This window comes from Mauremys mutica, chromosome 16 (genome assembly GCF_020497125.1).
Source record: "Mauremys mutica isolate MM-2020 ecotype Southern chromosome 16, ASM2049712v1, whole genome shotgun sequence".
Classification (NCBI taxonomy): domain Eukaryota; kingdom Metazoa; phylum Chordata; order Testudines; family Geoemydidae; genus Mauremys; species Mauremys mutica.
Window position 1 is genome coordinate 22,791,009 of NC_059087.1, and position 17,573 is coordinate 22,808,581.

At 48.2% G+C, this 17,573-nt stretch overlaps 1 protein-coding gene across 15 annotated transcripts in view; it reads left to right on the plus strand.

Moving 5' to 3' along the window:
* Positions 1–17,573, plus strand: part of MSI1 (musashi RNA binding protein 1) — a 107,002-nt gene that overhangs the window by 56,414 nt on the left and 33,015 nt on the right. For 4 of the 15 annotated variants that reach the window (XM_044989640.1, XM_044989641.1, XM_044989642.1 and 1 more), the window contains exons 1-4: positions 13,070–13,234; positions 13,723–13,763; positions 14,150–14,231; positions 14,352–14,436. In XM_044989640.1, coding sequence (XP_044845575.1) covers positions 13,176–13,234; positions 13,723–13,763; positions 14,150–14,231; positions 14,352–14,436 — 267 coding nt within the window. In that variant the 5' untranslated portion in view covers positions 13,070–13,175. Of the gene's footprint in view, positions 1–130; positions 217–6,601; positions 6,866–7,237; positions 7,367–9,427; positions 10,217–12,164; positions 12,300–13,069; positions 13,235–13,722; positions 13,764–14,149; positions 14,232–14,351; positions 14,437–17,573 lie in introns of those variants that run through there. The other 11 variants (XM_044989638.1, XM_044989639.1, XM_044989631.1 and 8 more) reach the window with 10 other exon arrangements.

The window sequence follows — 17,573 nt, forward strand, 5'->3', positions numbered from 1 at the left end:
CAATGTCATAATCTCTCCAATACCAACAGAACATGATGATGCAAACAGTATGAATTAGGTTGAGTTTTGATACCCAGCCCCCAAATTCTGGCCAGAGGACACCAGGCAAGCTGAGCTGTAGCCAGAGCATATTCTGCCAACTGATATGGACAGAAACCTGCAGGAGGATGGGAACTGGACTGATTGGATTAAAAACAATCTTCCAGTTGCTGGAAGGTAGTGAATGCTGGTGGTTCAGGGACAGTTGCAGAGAGCACTTTTCTTTCATAATTATGTTACTCTTCTATAGCACTTACTGTCTGAGGATCTCAAAGCACTTTATGCAGAACCTTGCTGTGAGGTTGGGAAGACTTTATCCATTTTACAGATGGAGTAACTGTGCCACAGAGAGGTGAAGTAGCTTACCCAGAGTCACACAGCAATTCAGTGGCAGGGCTAAGAACAGCACTCAGATCTAAGGACTCCCTGCCTTGTGCTTTACCACGTGACCATTCCCTCCTTTTTAAGCTTCCCACTGGCTAGTTACTAAATTGTAAGCTCTTCAGGGCCGGGACTGACTACCACTCTATTTGTAGAATGCCTAGCACAACGGGGCCCCTTTCGTGGTTGGTCCCTAGCCACTACTGTAGTAAACATGCATAATAACTGATGGAAACAGGAAATGCTAACTCTGACCTCATGCAGCCTGATGAGCAGAACAATCACCTCCTGGGTGACACAGCTGAATACTCTTCACTCTGATGAACACACTGAGCTTCACCTCTGGTTCTCTGCATTTGTGTCCCTGTTTCTCATCAGTAAAATGAGTTTGATGGTCTCAATCCATTTCAAACCGGAAAATGGTTTCCACTTCAAAACAAAGTGCAGTCAGTCTGGAAGGAGAGTCTCAAGTCTGACCTAAGACTAAATTACATCTGACCCTGAGACAGGGAGGCCCCTCCAGGTCAGAGACAAGGGCATTGTCAGGACACTGGGCTCTTGCACTGTAATTAGCCAGCAAAGATATCAAATACCTCTGTTTCCAGCATTCCTGTCCTTAAAGTGACATGAACACAAAAATAACACTGTCCAAAAGACTGAACAAACTTACTGATTTCCCTCTGTTCTGCAGCAAACTACGTCTGCACTCCTAAATCCACTGCCACGGCCCTTACTATCCCCAGCATCTGAGAATGGATTTGCCTGGCAGACTGCACAGTGTTCAGGACTCCATAATGATCAGCCATGCTGAATGCAGTTTGTAGAACTAATTGGAGTGTGTAAGGGAGATCTCCCATTTCAAGAATTCTCCTGACTTAAAAGCTCCTTTCCCCATTAACAACCCAAACACCCCCCCCACACACACACACACTCATTCTCTGCTTGCTTCAGGGACCAGAGGGGTTTTCTTGGATTCACGCTGCATACATATTTAAATTAATGGTGAATATCTGTGTTGTAAAAATATTTCTATTGACTTTTTGGGGAGGGAAACTGAGCAGGGATGAAGAGGGATGCTTTTGCAGCTAAAGCACAAGGTGGGAGACAGAATAGCTGGGCTCTATTTCTGTCTTCACTTCAGACTTGCTGTGTGATCATGGGCAAGTCACTGAAGCCAAAATTTTAAACAGTAACCACTGATTTTCCATACCCAATGTAAGACACCGTAGGCCTGACTTTCAGAGCTGTTGAGCACCTACAGTTCCCATTGGCTTCATGTGAAGCTGTGGGTGTTCAGTGCATCTGAAAATCAGGCCTATGATATCTCAAGTTGGGACTCCCAAATCAGTAGCAACTTTTGAAAAATGGGCCTTTACTGCTTCAGGTTCCCCATGTGTTAAAAGTGAGTAATAATAAAAACTCAGAGGGTGTTTTCGAGGCTTGGCTCCTATTTGGAAAGCACTTTGTGATCCTCAGATGGAAGGTGCTAAAGAAAGGCATAAAACATTAAATAACATGTCAAAAAAAAAAAAAGGAAAAGAAACCACCCTAAACTAGGGCGTTTCAACTATGTAGTCAGATTACAAGTCAAATGAGACAAGATGTTTCAAGCCCGAGCATGACTCCACTAACATCAGTATAATTCAGGAGCTACTCCCCTGAAGTCAGTGGAGCTGCTCCAGTGTTGAACAGTGGGAGATCAGAATCAAGCCCTTCATTGTTTAATATATTAGATGACAGATGTGTGACACCTTTGGGACTTTATTTTTCCCCAAAAGCTGAGGGATTTACCACAATCATCCCCTGTCTCTTACTATCCATCTGAAAAACTTTTAATTGTGGATTTTATATTGATTTTTCTTTCTTTTTCATATTTTAAAGAGAGAAGTAGATCATTAGGACATTTTACAGTGTCCCTTCATTCTAAGGGTATCTCCCTTGGCTCACCTGCATTCCTGGGGGCTTGGGGGAGCATGTCCCCATATACCTACTTATTTTCATAACAGCTTCACGCTGTGGGAAATGGCTTTGGACAGCTAATTTGGAAGACGGTGATGGTTGGCCTTGATAGTGCTGTGACTGCCAGCTAACTAGTGGCTTTGGGAAATATTTTGTGCCACAAGGGAATTATTGGAAAAGAAGCAGTGAATCTGCTAGTCCACTTCAGCAGCTATGGAAAGGATTGCATGGGAATGTCATAGATGGGAAGGCTGTATCCAGGACAAAAATTCAATAAGGACCCACATGTAGCAAAACCAGCTTAGAGGAAAGTCCCCAGCAAGCAAGAGAGCAGAGAGAGAAATATAAAAGGGTTGGGAAGAGTGAGCAAGGGCAAGAATAGACAAATAGGAGGAAAAGCAAAATATTCCAAACTGGATCATAAGCAGAACAGAATCCAACCTCTTCTTCAATGAGAGTTCAGATGGTTTGGCCTTGGGTCACAGATGAGCCAACATGGCTCAGGGTCCAAGATGATTTATTGATACCATGTTAGTTCCAAACTCAAAATATTATTATTTTTTAAATCAAGATTTTCCTATTAGGAAAAGGATAGATAATAAAACAGAAAACATCACAATGCCACTCTATAAATTCATAGTATGCCCACACTTTGAATACTGAATGAGTTCTGGTCACCTCATCTCAAAAAGGATATATTAGAATTGAAAAAGGTTCAGAAAAGGGCAACAAAAATGATTAAGGGTATGGAACAGCTCCCATATGAGGAGAGATTCAAAAGACTGGGATTTTTCAGCTCGGAAAAGAGATGACTAATGGGGGATATGATAGAGGTCTATAAAATCATGACTGGTGTGGAGAAAGTAAATAAGGAAGTGTTATTTACTACTCATAACACAAGAACTAGGAGCACCAAATGAAATGAATAGGGAGCTGGTTTACAATAAACAGAAGGAAGTACTTCTTCACAAAATCACAGTCAACTGTGTAACTCATTGCCAGGGGATGTTGTGAAGGCCAAAACTATAATGGGATTCAGAAAAGAATTAAATCAGTTCATGGAGGATAGGTACATCAGTGGCTATTAGCCAAAATGGTCAAGGGTGCAAGTCCATGCTCTGGGTGTCCTTAGCCTCTGATTGCCAGAAGCTGGGATGGATGACAAGGGATGAATCCCTGGTCTGTTCATTCCGTCTGAAGCATCTGGCAATGGCCACTGTCAGAAGACAGAATACTGGGCTCGATGAACCATCAGTCTGACCCCAGTATGGCTACTCTTATATTCTAAGGTTGTCCAAAACTGTGTGAAGCATTTAAAGAGACAGCAACAACCTGCCTATTTCACATTCCCTAGCCTGAAAGCATGAGGATCCACAAAAAAGTATGAGTGAATGATGTGTATAGTGTGCTGGACCCCTGGAAAAGGTCCTTCTTTAAGAGATGATATTCCTGGTCATAGACACCTGCTCCAGTTGCACAGCTGGAGAAGGATGACAGTTCTTTTTTCAGTACAATGTCCATTAGATGAACTTGGTCACTGTCACTTGCTTGATAAAATGATTAGGAAAATACTCTTCAACTTCTGACAAAAGAATTACAATAAGTGGTGTGGCAGACATGGGCGGGAGGAAAATTATACTGTTGCTCCCAGGCAGAGTGGAGAATACAGAATGGGTGCTATATGTCTATCTTCAGAACTTTCAGACTGCAGCTACAGAAACCTAAATCAACGCCATTTGAACCCAAAAATCACCTGGATCTTTGCACTCTGAATATTCTCATGGAACTTCTTTTTCCCTTCCCCCTACAAAGGGAAGGAAGCTCAGACAGTGAGTGATTGCACAGCCTGCAAAGCTGTTCCTACAGTCTGAAGATGGGGTTTTGCCTGGGAAGACACTGGTGTCTGTCTTGATTAGGATACGATACTTGATATAAGTCATGTAACAGATACAAAGAAAATACCTTGGCAAAGCCCTGAGGAACCAGGACAGTCTGAGCTGCTTAAGAAGATTTGTGAGATGTATTTATGTCCTGGGCACTGGATTTGGTTTTAACCTGCCCTGTTACAGGAGTTTCAGCAAACAAGAAGATGCTCTTTTTCTATTCACCCCTTCCTCAAATGGCCAACAGACTTTCCAAAATCTTATTACTTAAAATCTCAATGTGGCCTGGGTTGCTTTAACACCATCCTCAACATGGGAACGCTATAAAGGTGTCTAGGGTGGGATTTGTGGAGCAAACGTCCATTTATTGATGATTAGAAAGTGAGTGGAAGTGTTCAATCATAGATTGTGTTATAACACAGGTGGGGCATTGACTTATATCATAAGCAAGAGTGAATGCTTTTGAGAGGGACAGAAAAACAACTTCTGCTCACTCAGAGTATGCTTGAGCGCTGCGCCAGACGTACTCTAGTCCTGCAAGTAAGAACATAAGAATGGCCACGCTGGGTCAGACCAATGGTCCATCTAAGCTAGAATCCTGTCTTCCAACAGTGCTTGGTGCCAGATGCTTCAGAGGGAATTAACAGAACAGGGCAATTATTGAGTGATCCATTCCCTGTTGTCCAGTCCCAGCTTTTTGGCAGTCAGAGATTTAGGGACACCTGTAGCATGGAGTTGCATCCCTGACCATCTTAGCTAATAGCCATTGATAGATCTATCCTCCATGAACTTCTCTAATTGTACTTTTGGCCATGACAGCATCCGACGGCAATGAGTTCCACAGGTTGACTATGCATTGCTTGAAGAAGTACTTACGTTTGTTTTAAACCTGATGCCTATTAATTTCATTGGGTGACTCCTAGTTATTGTGTTATGTGAAGCGGTAAATAAGACTTCCCTATTCCCTTTCTCCATGCAATTCATGGTTTTATAGGCCTCTGTTTTATCCCCCCTTAATCATCCCTTTTCTAAGCAGAACAGTTCCAGTGTTTTTAATCTCTCTTCCTATGGAAGCTGTTCTATATCCCTAATCATTTTCATTGCCCTTCTCTGCACCTTTTCCAATTCTAATATATCGTTTTTGAACTGGGGTGACCAGAACTGCATGCAGTATTCAAGGTGTGGGTCTACCATGGATTTATACAGTGGATTATGACTGTTCTTGATTTGTCTGTCCCTGTGCATGATCACTCAGTGCTGCTGGGGAGAGGGTAGGGAACAGCTCATATGAATCTGAGCCCTCTGAACTGCTCTGCGAGGGATACATTCATGCTATTCCCAAGCACCATAATGGGACCCAGTTCCTGTGAGTGTCTGCTTCTGCTGAGCACTATGCAGAGACTATCCAAAGTACAGAAGAGTTATGCTCTTTGGGCCCAATTCTCCATTGCCCTTCACTTGGTATAGTCATGTACATCAGTGCAAAGTGAGTGTAAAATGCTGCCATTCGAATGTGATGGCACAATGCGCGGGGCAATAGAGAATTAAGCCCATATTGTATAGTCTACTAATTAGGAATAAGAGCCATGTCCCAAGTGCAACCAACTTCCTGTCTGATTGCACATTACGAATCCCCCTTCTGCCTCCAAATCTCTCTGTTTCCCCACCTCACCACATGCCTTCTCTTTTTACCCTTTCCCACATGCCTATCTCCAGTTCTATAGGTTCTTGTCTCTCAGACCCAAACTCCAGCCTCTCACTATTCCCTGCCCTGATGCGTTTCTCTTCCTCTTTTCTTTCCGTCCTTCTCTCTAGCCTTCCCATCTCTGTTACACACCCCAAACTCCCTTTCTCCCCAACCAAGCCCTCACTTTGACTCCTCTACTCCTCCCAAATCCCCTTCTGTCTCACTCAAATCCTTACTCCAAATACTTACTCATACTTGTGCTCCTAAAAAGGTGAAGGCCCGTAGCTACAGAAAACAGTGCAGAGTGAAAATGTGATCTGTGCAATTGCTTTGAGTGGTGATGGCAGGGACATCCGCAAGGAACATGAAAATGAGGTTCCCTCCCCCCATTGTGGCACCCGTACTATCTATTCTGTAATGCCTGGCTGGATGCAGGCAACAGTAGACAGATAGGGTAGCATCAGTTTTAAAAAGCCCCTCAGGCTATTGCAGAATTGCTACAAAGTAGCATGAGCTGAAGGTAGCAGAGGCTGAGAGAGAGAGAGAGAGAGAGACTCTCCAGCATAGGGATTGGGCAATGAAACTGTCAGTCTCTGATGTAACAAGTAGTATTCCAATTGTCACTTTTTAGAACTCTGAAGCTGATCCTGGAACTGGGGTTTGCTTATTGGCGGCAACCTTTCACTGACTGCCAAATTCAGCTAATCAGGCTTCAAAGTAGATGAGGAGAGGCCTGTAATGGGGGAAAATAGGACTGATTTCACCCCCCCCAGCACCATCTAGGAAGCAGTCCCCTACCCAAGGGCACTGAGCAATCTGGTGACGGGGAGAAGGACTGGAAGATATTCCCCCCTATACTGGGTGCTGGGCTGAGGGACTGGGTGAGAATTACCGGGATAGCAAGCTAGGAATAAAGGTAGTACAAGAACCATCAACTATGATAAAGGTCTGTGCCAGTGGCACTTAGAGGGGATAGAGCACAGACAGTGAGGATGAGTTCAGGTAGCTTTTTGAGAGGAGGAGCAAAGACTTATTTTAATTGTTTTCATTTGCTCTTACTGTAAATGCGTGCTTGGGGCAGCATGCTGCGGGGGGTGCTCTGCCGGTCGCCGGGAGGGCGGCAGGCAGCCAGCCTTCGGTGGCATGCCTGCGGAGGGTCTGCTGGTCCCGCGGCTCCGCTGAAGCCGTGGGACCAGTGGACCCTCCACAGGCACACCTGTGGGAGGTCCACCAGAGCCGTGGGACCGGCGACCGGCAGAGCGCCCCCCATGGCATGCCGCCGTGCTTGGGGCGGCAAAATGTCTAGAGCCGCCCCTGACTGTAAACATTTTAGTGTTTATCTTGTTTTACTAAAAATCTGGTGTAAGGAAAAGTGGAAAATATGGTGTCAGTGCAGAAAAATGTTCTCAGCTCGAAGGTAAGTACCTCTATCCTTATCTATGAAAAAGGGAATCCTGTGCACACTGCATTTTGGAAAAGAGAGAAGAACAAAGCCAGTATGGGTCTATGGCAGATGTTAAAGCACAATAACAACTTGGTAGCAACTGACCAGTCCTCAGACCTGTAAATACTCAGGGGTGTGAAACAAATCATTTAGCCTAGACCAGGGGTAAATGCGCCCGCGTCCTGGCCGCCGGTTGAGCATCCGCCGAAATGCCACCAAAATTCGGCAGCATTTTGGCAGATGCTCGACCGCCGCCATGATCCTTCGTCTGGCACCTGCCAGACGAAAAGGTTGGGGACCACTGGCCTAGGCTTTATATTTACTGTTTCCTCAATTTACATAATATATCAGTCTGAGCTACACTTGAATAGTTTTTCGTCATATAGGCTGGACGCCAGATAATAATTACATGAGTCTGTGAGTTGGGTGAATGATGGAAAGGTTTTTCTGAACTATTCTCTGTCCATCTTCCATTTCACCTCCAGGACAGCAGCTGGCGCACTGCACTCCCCTTACACAAAACTTCCTTTATGTCTTTCAAAATTCCCTTCCTCTTTGTTCTCTTACCTTGAACTCACTACTTCCTACTACCCTGCTCAGTACAAACTCCCCTTTTTGGTACCCAAATCATAAAGCTCTTGCTTTCCCTCCCACATCAGACCTTCGTTTCCTTGTGGTGCCAGGGCCCAGCCCTGTTCACTCTTGCTTTCTGGCATCATTTGGTGTATTCTCCCCCTTTGTACCCCTTTTCCTGTTGCCATGATTCTTTCATCTGCACTTTACTTACTTGTCATGGCCCCTTTAAGCTTTCATATCCCTTCTTTGTCCCATTCTTTCTTATTCATCATTGCATTTCCCCTCTCCCATTCTTTCAGTCTTCCATCCAAATCCCTCTTCCTTTTGTGCATTCTCTTCCTCTTTCCTCAAATGCTCTGCAGCATACAACCTATTTTATAATAATCTAACCCTATTTAATGGGTTGTGTTGCAACAGAGTAAAGTTTTAAGCTTTTTCAGCTGTTCTGTTTGACTGTTACTGATGCCCAAACATGAACCAGGTCCAAATTCTATTTATCTAGGTGCTTATATGATCCCCATAACTGTAGTGTTTGAGAGCCTAGGGCTCCTTTTCAGCCCTTCATTCTAGTTAATTAATCTTGCCTTTACATACCTAAACCGCTTGCCTCAAGTCAGTTTCCACCATGTAGGAGAATGGCCAGGCAGTTTCCTTTGAGCCAGACACCAGTATGCCTCATATACTGGCCAGCAGGGAGTGTTTACCATCATTCTCTCCGGAGAGCAAGCATTATTTCCAAAGCAGGCGTGAGCATAACTGGAAGCCACTGTCAGCAGACTGGCATTACCTCCAGGCTGGCTAAAAAGCCTCAGTTAATATTTTCCAGGTTTACATGTTCACTATCTTAAAACAAATATTACAGACGTTATTTGGATTCTCATTCAAGCTTTTTTATTAACTGGCCAAATTAAATTTAAAGCAAGGCTCTTCCCTTTACCCCTCTGCTGAAGTCTCCCACCTCCTGTGAAGAGATGGATCTCCAAAACACTGTCTCTCTTTGCCTCCTGCAATGATGGAGGAGGAAAAAGAGTCTCTGCTGCTCTATTCCTCCCTCATCCTTCAATTTTTGGGTCCTGCTGCCCTTTGTGAATAACTTGAGTATCTATCCGCCTCTGCTTTAAAGTTCATAGAGGAAATAATATATGGAGAGATACCTATCTCATAGAGCCAGAAGGGACCCTGAAAGGTCATTGAGTCCAGCCCCCTGCCTTCACTAGCAGGACCAAGTACTGATTTTGCCCCAGATCCCCTAAGTGGCCCCCTCAAGGATTGAAATCACAACCCTGGGTTTAGCAAACCACGGAGCTAGCCCTCCCCGCTAAAGGGAAAGGTCTATGAATGGCTATTAGCCAAGATGGGTAGGACTGCAACCCCCATACTCTGGGTGTCCCTAGCCCTTGCCAGAAGTTGGGAGTGGATCAAAGGGAATGGATCACTTGATGACTGCCTGTTCTGGTCATTTCCTCTGAAGCACCTGGTGTTGGCCACTGTCAGAAGACAGGATACTGGGCTAGATGGACCATTGGTCAAACCCATTATGGCCATTATGTTGTCCTAAACACCCTTCTTCTCTGAGGCCCACAGACATTAACCCACATTAATCAAATGCCCTCTTTCCCTTCTCCAACATTATTTTGATGGGGGAAAAGGGAGTAAAACATGAGTAACACAACAATAACACAATATAATATTTAATCCTCTCTGGGTCTTCCAGTGGAGCATCCTTTATCTAGCCATCTCTTAAATAAAAAGATTATAATGGATGGAAAAAATGGTAAATTGCAGACATACATTGATGACAAACCAGTAGATTTTGCTATTGGTGTGTGTGGAACACAGTATGGAATCATTGTGTTATTGTATAGAAGCAGCTCATCTCCCATTGACACCCAAGGGAGTTTAGGATACTTACCAGCTCGAGCTCATACAATGTAACTGATTTCCCAAGAAATGGTTACAAAGTCTTTTGCTTTTTAACATTACTATACATAATTATAAGGGCCAATGTGTAGCCAAAGAAACTGCTAGCAACTTCTGCTGAGATTTTTGCCCCAATTCTGCAAATGTTGAGGACATGTCTCCAGATTTGAGAGGATGGGCATTGATAGGCCTGGTCACTCTGCAGCAACCTGTACCAGGCCTAGCAGCACTATTAGCAGTTACACTGTTGTATTTGTATTGTGGTTGTACCCACAGGCCTCACTCAGGATCTGAGCCATGTTGTGCAAGGTGCTGTACAAACATGAGGTAAGAAATAGCACCTGCCCCAGTAATCTTACAGTGTGGGAAAAAAAAGTGCTTGGCTATTCTGGTTGGAGCTGAGCTACAGTATTAAAATTACTGCAGGGAATGGGAGTCTGGGAAATAAACCTGATAAAAGGTCAAGAATGAATGGGAGTTTCTTGATATCTATGTTACCATTCCTAACCAAGCAGTGTGGCATGATGGGGAATCAGAAGATGCTGGATAAATTGGAGAGAGGAATGAGTATAATAAATGTTTAACCTGCATATAGAATATCAGGGTTGGAAGGGACCTCAGGCAGTATCTAGTCCAACCCCCTGCTCAAAGCAGGGCCAATCCCCAGACAGATTTTTGCCCCAAACCCCTAACTGGCTTGCTCAAGGATTGAACCCACAACCCTGAGTTTAGCTGGCCAGTGCTCAAACCACTGAGCTATCCCTTCTCCCTCCCTATTGGTATGGTTTAGGGTTGAACTAGAGGGTGAACTCACTCAACTTCCCAAAGTATCTGTATATGGACACATGCAGGACAGACTAGTTTGGTAGTGAGGAAGATTTGGAAGATGGCATAAGTGTCAGGTTGGTAGCCTATAGTCTGATCAGTTAATTAATCCATGCCAATGTAAAATTGCACTGTGGTTTGGGCCAAGGCTCCAGTGCCTCTGAGAAAGGCAGCTGCAAAAGGAAAATATGGTTGTATTCTACCCTCAGTTTTTATACAATGCTCACTGCTATCAATGGAAGTTGAGCTGATGATCCATTGTAATACATACCCCTGCTGTTGTAGTCCTGGCCCACAGTACCTCAGTAAAAATATTATTCTGCGGTAATCACAGTCCCTTGGTAATGACAGGAGCTGGTAAAGGTGCTGTCTCTATTTTAAAGGGAGGTGCTGACTCACAGTCTGTTTGGTTAGTGATAACAGTTGAATAAAGTACCAGGAGACAAGTACTACAGTGATGGGCACAAGTACATGAATCTGGATAGAGAAAATATGTTGAGGGGGGAAAAGTTACACTAGTCTGTCTCCATTCTGGTGATTGAAAGGGGGATAGATCTCTAATCAATCATACTAAGGTGACGCTGTGGTCAAGGGACTGTGCAAAGGCCTCTGTGAGGACTTCCTGGGTTCATGCTCCAGCTCTGCCTGAGACTGACTGTGCGGCCTTGGTAAAGTCACTTCACATCTGTGCCTCATTCTCTTATCTGTAAAATGGGGATAATGCTGCCCATGGATTGTGAGGAGTAAATATCATTTATTGCGGAGGTTCTCAACCAGGGGTCCAGTACCCCCTGGGGAAACCACAAGCAGGTTTCAGAGGGTCCACCAAGCCAGGCCAGTATTACAGTTGCTGGGGCCCAGAGTAGAAAGCCAAACCCCCACCATATGGTGCTGAAGCCCAGGCCCCTGAGCCTGAAGCCAAAGCCTAAACAAATTAGCTTTGCAAACCCCTCTCCCCATGTGGGGCCCTGGACAATTACCCTGCTTGCTCCCCCTTAACACTTGCCCTGGCTTTTATATGCAGAAAAACCAGTTGTTGTGGAAGAGGTGGGCTATGGAGTTTTTAATTGCATGGGGGGGGGGGCTCCGAAAGAAAAAACATTGAGAACCCCTGGTGTCGTGAACACTTGTGCAATACTGTGGCTATATAAGAGTACCACAGAAGCATCAGCAGCAAGGAAGGGGTGTGTGTGTGTGTAGGGGGGTCAGCAGTCATGTTTAAATAAGGTACATGCCACAACATGCAGGTCCTGCTTCAGGCTTTGTTTGTGTCATGTGTTACTGTATGCAGTGTTGGTCCCATGATATTAAAGAGACAAGGTAGGTGAGGGAATATATTTGATTGGATCAGCTTCTGTAGGCCAGACACACCAGCTTTTGAGCTTACAGAGGGCTCTGCTGCAAGTCTGGGACCCCTCTTATTGTCCTCAATTTGATTTAACCCTCTCAGGCCAAGCTGCTCCCGTGTGCCCTGGTGGATCAGGCTGGAGGTGATGTCCCAGGTGTGCAAGGCAGCCCTGGAGAGGAGCATGGCTCACATTCCTGCCACACTCAGGCTCGCTGGGGCATTTGGCCTCCGTTCAGGGTAAGTGAAAGAAGCGCAAAGCCAAGTTTGAGGCGGACTAACAAAGCTAAACCCACACACGGCTCTGATCCAGCCAGGCTCCCGCCGCAGGGCTCCGCACAGAAGCCTCTCGGGGCTTTCACAGCCAAGCCCCCGGTTTCCTTTTGTGACGCTCGGTGCCATGTTTTCAAACGTGAGTGCCTAAAGTTAGGCCGCTCCAGCCCCGTTTTAAGCCCCCACGTTTGAACAGCCCCAACTGCAGGCAGCACTTTGGATCCTGCTACGCGGCTTCCTTGGCAGCAACGGCTCCGCTCTCGGACGCGCTGCCGGGTCCCCCAGAGCCGCGGAGACCCGCACGGTAGCTCGCCAAAGCCAGAAGCGGTTCAGCAGCCGCTTCCCCGGGGCCAGCTCCGGGCCCCCTTTGTTTCTAGCCGCGCGCACCACGCTGCCTGAGCCCCGGCAGCCGCGCCATGGCGAGCCAGGTGAGACGCCTCCGTGCGCCGCTACAGGCCGGCTAGAGAAGGGCCCAGGTGGGGAGCGCACGCGGGGTCCCGTCCCTGCGCCTCTCCCGGGCGGGACCAGCCGCAGACGGGTCCACTCCGCGGTACTTGCCCGGCCCGGGCGCGGCGCTCGGCGAGCCCCGCTCGCTGCCGTCCCCCCGGTGCAGGCGGCCCGGCAGGCAGCAGCCGGCCGGGTTTTATGCGCACGCCGGCTGCCCGCCCGCCGGGGGTGGGAGGAGCCGGGCAGGTTGTGCCCGCCGGGCCCTCCTCCCTCCCTCCCCGCCCGGCTGAGAGGGGTCGGGGGAGGGGGCAGCATGGCCTGTCCGTCCGGCCCCTTTCCCAGCGCTCATCTGCCCCGGGAGTGCGGCGCGGCGCCTCGCAGGGAGAAGCGGTCCGAATGGAGACAGACACCAGCCAGCCCGGCCTCGCCTCCCCGGACTCCCCGCACGACCCCTGGTACCGCTCGGCGCGGCGCGGCGGGGGGCGGGAGCCGGGGCCGGCAGCGCGCCGCTCCCAGCGCCCCCGGCTGCAGCCGGCCCCCCGCTCCCCGCCAGCTCGTGGCCCGGGCAGGCTCGGCGGCGGCGGCTGCCAACATGGCCGATCCCTGCGAGCTCACCCGGCCGCCGCCGCCGCCGGAGTCCGGACCCGAGCCCCCTCCCCCGGGCCGGGCATAAGGCCACGCGCTGACCCCGGGACCGGGCACCCCGCAGCGCCCCCCCCCGGGGCCCGCGCAGGCTCCCCCCGTGTCCGCTCCCGAGCCTGGGCAGCTCGTCCCGCATCCGCGGCGCGCCGGGTCCGGTCCCCCGCTGGAGCCGGGCAGCCCGCCCCGCCTGCTGCCCCCGCGCCGCTCCCCTCCCGCCGCCCGCTGGCCCGGCCCGGGGCCCCGGCTGCCCCCGGCCCGCCCCGCTCCACTCCGCTCACGGCTCTTTTTGTGTCTCCCGCAGCAAAATGTTCATCGGGGGACTGAGCTGGCAAACCACGCAAGGTGAGGCCCGCCGGGCAGGGGCCGCTCCCCGCGGGCCCCGGCCGAACTCCGGCCCGGGCACCTGCCACCCAAACTTTCCCAACTCCCCGGGGAGCGGGCTCGGGGCTCCGCTCCGCCCGGCCCGGGGCTGTTAATCCCCGGGCGGGGGGCGCGCTCTGTAGGGCTCCCTCGACGCCTCTTCCCGGCGGGGGGGGGGGCGGACAGCCGCGGCCGCCCCCGAACTCGTGTGTGTGTGGGCGGGGGGGTGGGGGGCGCGTCGCTGTTCGCCACCAGGGGTCGGCTCCGGGCCTGGGGCGCTTTCTCCGTGGGCCGGGCGGCGCGGTGGGGAGGGAGCCCCGGGGGGCCGGCGCTGGGCAGGGGCCCATGGCCTTGTGTTCTGGTTGCAGAGGGCTTGCGGGAATACTTCAGCCAGTTCGGGGAGGTGAAGGAGTGTCTGGTGATGCGGGACCCGCTGACAAAGAGATCCAGGTGAGAAGACCGGCCCCTGCTTCTCCTTTGCGCCTCGCCAGAGCTGGGCCCGACTTTAACCAACTTTCTCTCTTTTTTTCCTTCTTCCCCCCCATCTCCCGCCTGGGATTCGGGGTTCAGGGGCTTCGGGTTTGTCACATTCATGGACCAGGCCGGTGTGGACAAGGTTCTGGCCCAATCCAGACATGAACTGGACTCCAAGACGGTGAGGTTTCTTCTCCCATCTAAGGGGGTTCATTTGTCAACTGAGCCTCAGTGCTGAGAGCACTGATTGATTGTGGTGGTTGATTCCCGATGAGGGGTGTAAAGTATTGATTACTGATAAAGAATTATCCCACCCTTCTGCATCCTGGTGATGGTTTGTTAACTGGCTGCTCTTCTGAGCTATGGATGACCAGGTATGGATTGGTTTGTGAATGTTGGAGTATTGATTATGAATCCCAGGTTATGATTTTCCATTCTGCCTACTGATTGCAAGATCCCTTTTGAGAAACTGATTGTGGCACTTTGTGAGTTGAAAAGACTGAATAGATTCAGGACTGCGCAAGAAAAAGTGTGGCCATGTGAAACTAACTGTGTCTATGGGGGCAGCTGCCTCCTAAGTGGAGAGGACATAAAGAGCCTCACACTCTCATGTGGTGCCCTCTCTTAGTCCCTTATGGAAATACAGCACCCACAGCCTTTGGTAGGCTTTTCTTGTCTCTTGCGTGCACCAGTCACCTATTTTGCCATAGGTGTAATCCCTCCATGATGGGCGGTTGACCCTTACAAACAGGGCTTTGGAGTGGAGCCCGGAGCGCAGAGCAGTGGAGCTACAGGTTTTTGCCTGGAGCTGGAGCGGAGTCGGAGCACAGCTCTAAAGCCCTGCTTACAAACAGCTAGGCCTGTTCTCTCTGGTGATGCTATGGAGCAGTGGTTCTCAAACTTCTGTACTGGTGACCCCTTTCACACAGCAAGTCTCTGAGTGCGCCCCCCTTTATAAGTCAAAAATGCTTTTTTTTTTTTTAAATTTTTATATTTAATACTATTATAAATGCTGGAGGTAAAGCAGGGTTTTGGGGTGGAGGCTGACAGCTTGCAACCCACCATGTAATAACCTTGCAACTCCCTGAGGGGTCATGACCCCCAGTTTGAGAACCCCTGTTATAGACCCATATCTCTTTGTGTTGAGGAGTTGTTGCCTCATGCTCTCCTATGGCTTCCCCAGGATACAAATTTGCAATGACCACTTATTCCTGAAGTTTATTGTCTCCTAGTGTGCTCAGAAGTGGCCTTTGTGGGCCATCTTCTGCTTTTTGAGATATCAGTGGTGCCTCCATCCCCCAGGATGGTGCATCAGTTCTTGCAATTACAGGCTGGTTTAGCCACTTTGTGAACTTGTAGATAGTAGGGTTTTGTGTGTGTGTGTGTGTGTGTGTGTGTGCAGAGTCATTGAGTCTCTTAGCATAGACTGTCAGTTCCTGCATTGCAAGCCCTTGGCATCAGAGAGATATGTAGGATCTGTGTTTGGGGAGTGGGTGTTGGAGATCTTTTGTCTGAGTAGTTTTAGTGACTTTTGTGCTGTCAAATTCCTCTTAATACTGCCCCAGGGGTGGGGATACAAGTGGTGGGGGCACATGGAGGGGAAAAAAAGAAGTTCCAGTTCCAGCCATAAACTAATGAAAAGTCCACATGTGTAACTTGAAGTCTAGTAAGGCAGTTCAGGCATCAAATTCTTTATCTGAGTTGAATAGAGAGAGCGGGAGAGAGACCCCTTTCTTGAGGCTTACAGCATGAGCTGCGGTGAGATTTATGTCTGTTCCTGTTTAACTGCATGGATCGTTCCCTTTGATGTATACAGGACCTTCCTCCCCATGGGAGCTCCTGGTTAAACCTATTCCAGCCGCCTTTGCAGCGTGCAGATTGCCAGGAGTCTTAAAAACCTCGTCCTCTCATGAGAGTGGTGCAAAGTTAGTTTTGCTTTGGGGGGAGGATAATGATGAAATGTTTTGGGGTGGGAGCAGGCTTGTTTTATTTTATAGTCCATGCAAACATGGGGTCTGATGGTGAATCTGTGGGACTAGCCTAGCTCACTCCTGAAAAGGCGAGTATGGATGTTGATGGTAGCAGCAGTCCCTAGAGTATTTCTGGGACAGAAGTGAGATGCAATCGATGGTCTCCATTCTTACCTGTTTAACCCAATGCTGCTTCTGGTCTTAAAGCAATTCTGCAATCCTCTGGCTGGGCCCAGGAAGGGGAGGGGATGGGGAATGGGTAAGGTGCTGGAGGAGAAGAGAAGGGACTTGTGGTGTAAAGAACATGTGGGGCTGGCCAGCCATTGAAATTCTCTGATGGATCTGGCTTGCTGATTGTATGTTGAGGAAGCAAGAAGAATGGTGGCAGTTTCTCTAGAGTCCTTTCTTTGTCAGGAACTTTGATTTTTTTTATTATTATTATTATTTTTAAAGTTTAAATCTGGGCTGAATGTTTTGGGGTATGTTGCCTGGTAATTGCTGGATTAGGATCTAAGCCTGATCTATATGTGCAGTTCAGTGGCTCTCAATTCCCCTAAAACGTGCTGATTTTGTAGCCCTGTGTGGAGCCTTAGATGTGTGGGGTTTTTTGTTTTTGTTTTTAACCCCTCTTTAGTTGAAAGTTTCTGCTGTTAGTCATGGACTAAATGTCACCAACTCATCTGAATCCTAACTTAGGCTTTTATAAAACTTTGTGGGAAAAGCCCAGTGTCCTGAAACTACACCCCATTCTCTGTGCTTGGTGTCTCCTGGTAAACAGCACTTGGTAGATAACGTCTGCCCAACTTGTTGCTTCATTGTTTTCTGATTCTTCCTATTGTAATTAATGTTGTTGGCCTGATTCTCTGGAGGAAACCTTGTGCCTTTCAGACTTCTCTTTGTTTGTAAGCTAGCTAGCAGCCTACAGGGGTTATTTATGGAAATGCTTGATATGAGAGTTGGCTTTGCCGTCTCAAGGTAAAAGATTTGCGTGAAGCTGCAGCCGGCTGCTGCCTTCAGTTTCTTTATGTGCCCTAGAAACAGTGATGTGTTTGAGGTTTTCTTGCTTTTGCTTTTGCTGTTTTTATTTGTGTGTGTGAAAGGGGTGCTGTAGGCATTTTCAGATTCACTATTAACAAATGTAACTAAGCTGGCACTAGAGATATGACAATTGTGCTTTTTTGAATCACTTCGGATCCCAGCTAATGGATATAGATAACATGGATAATGATGTCAGCAAGTTAAATGTAGTTATATGAGCTTCCATGGGAATTAAACAGTGTTACGTGGCCTGAAAAGTGGTAATGAAGGGCCCAGTTGTGCCCTCGTTTACACTTGTGAGGTCAGTGGG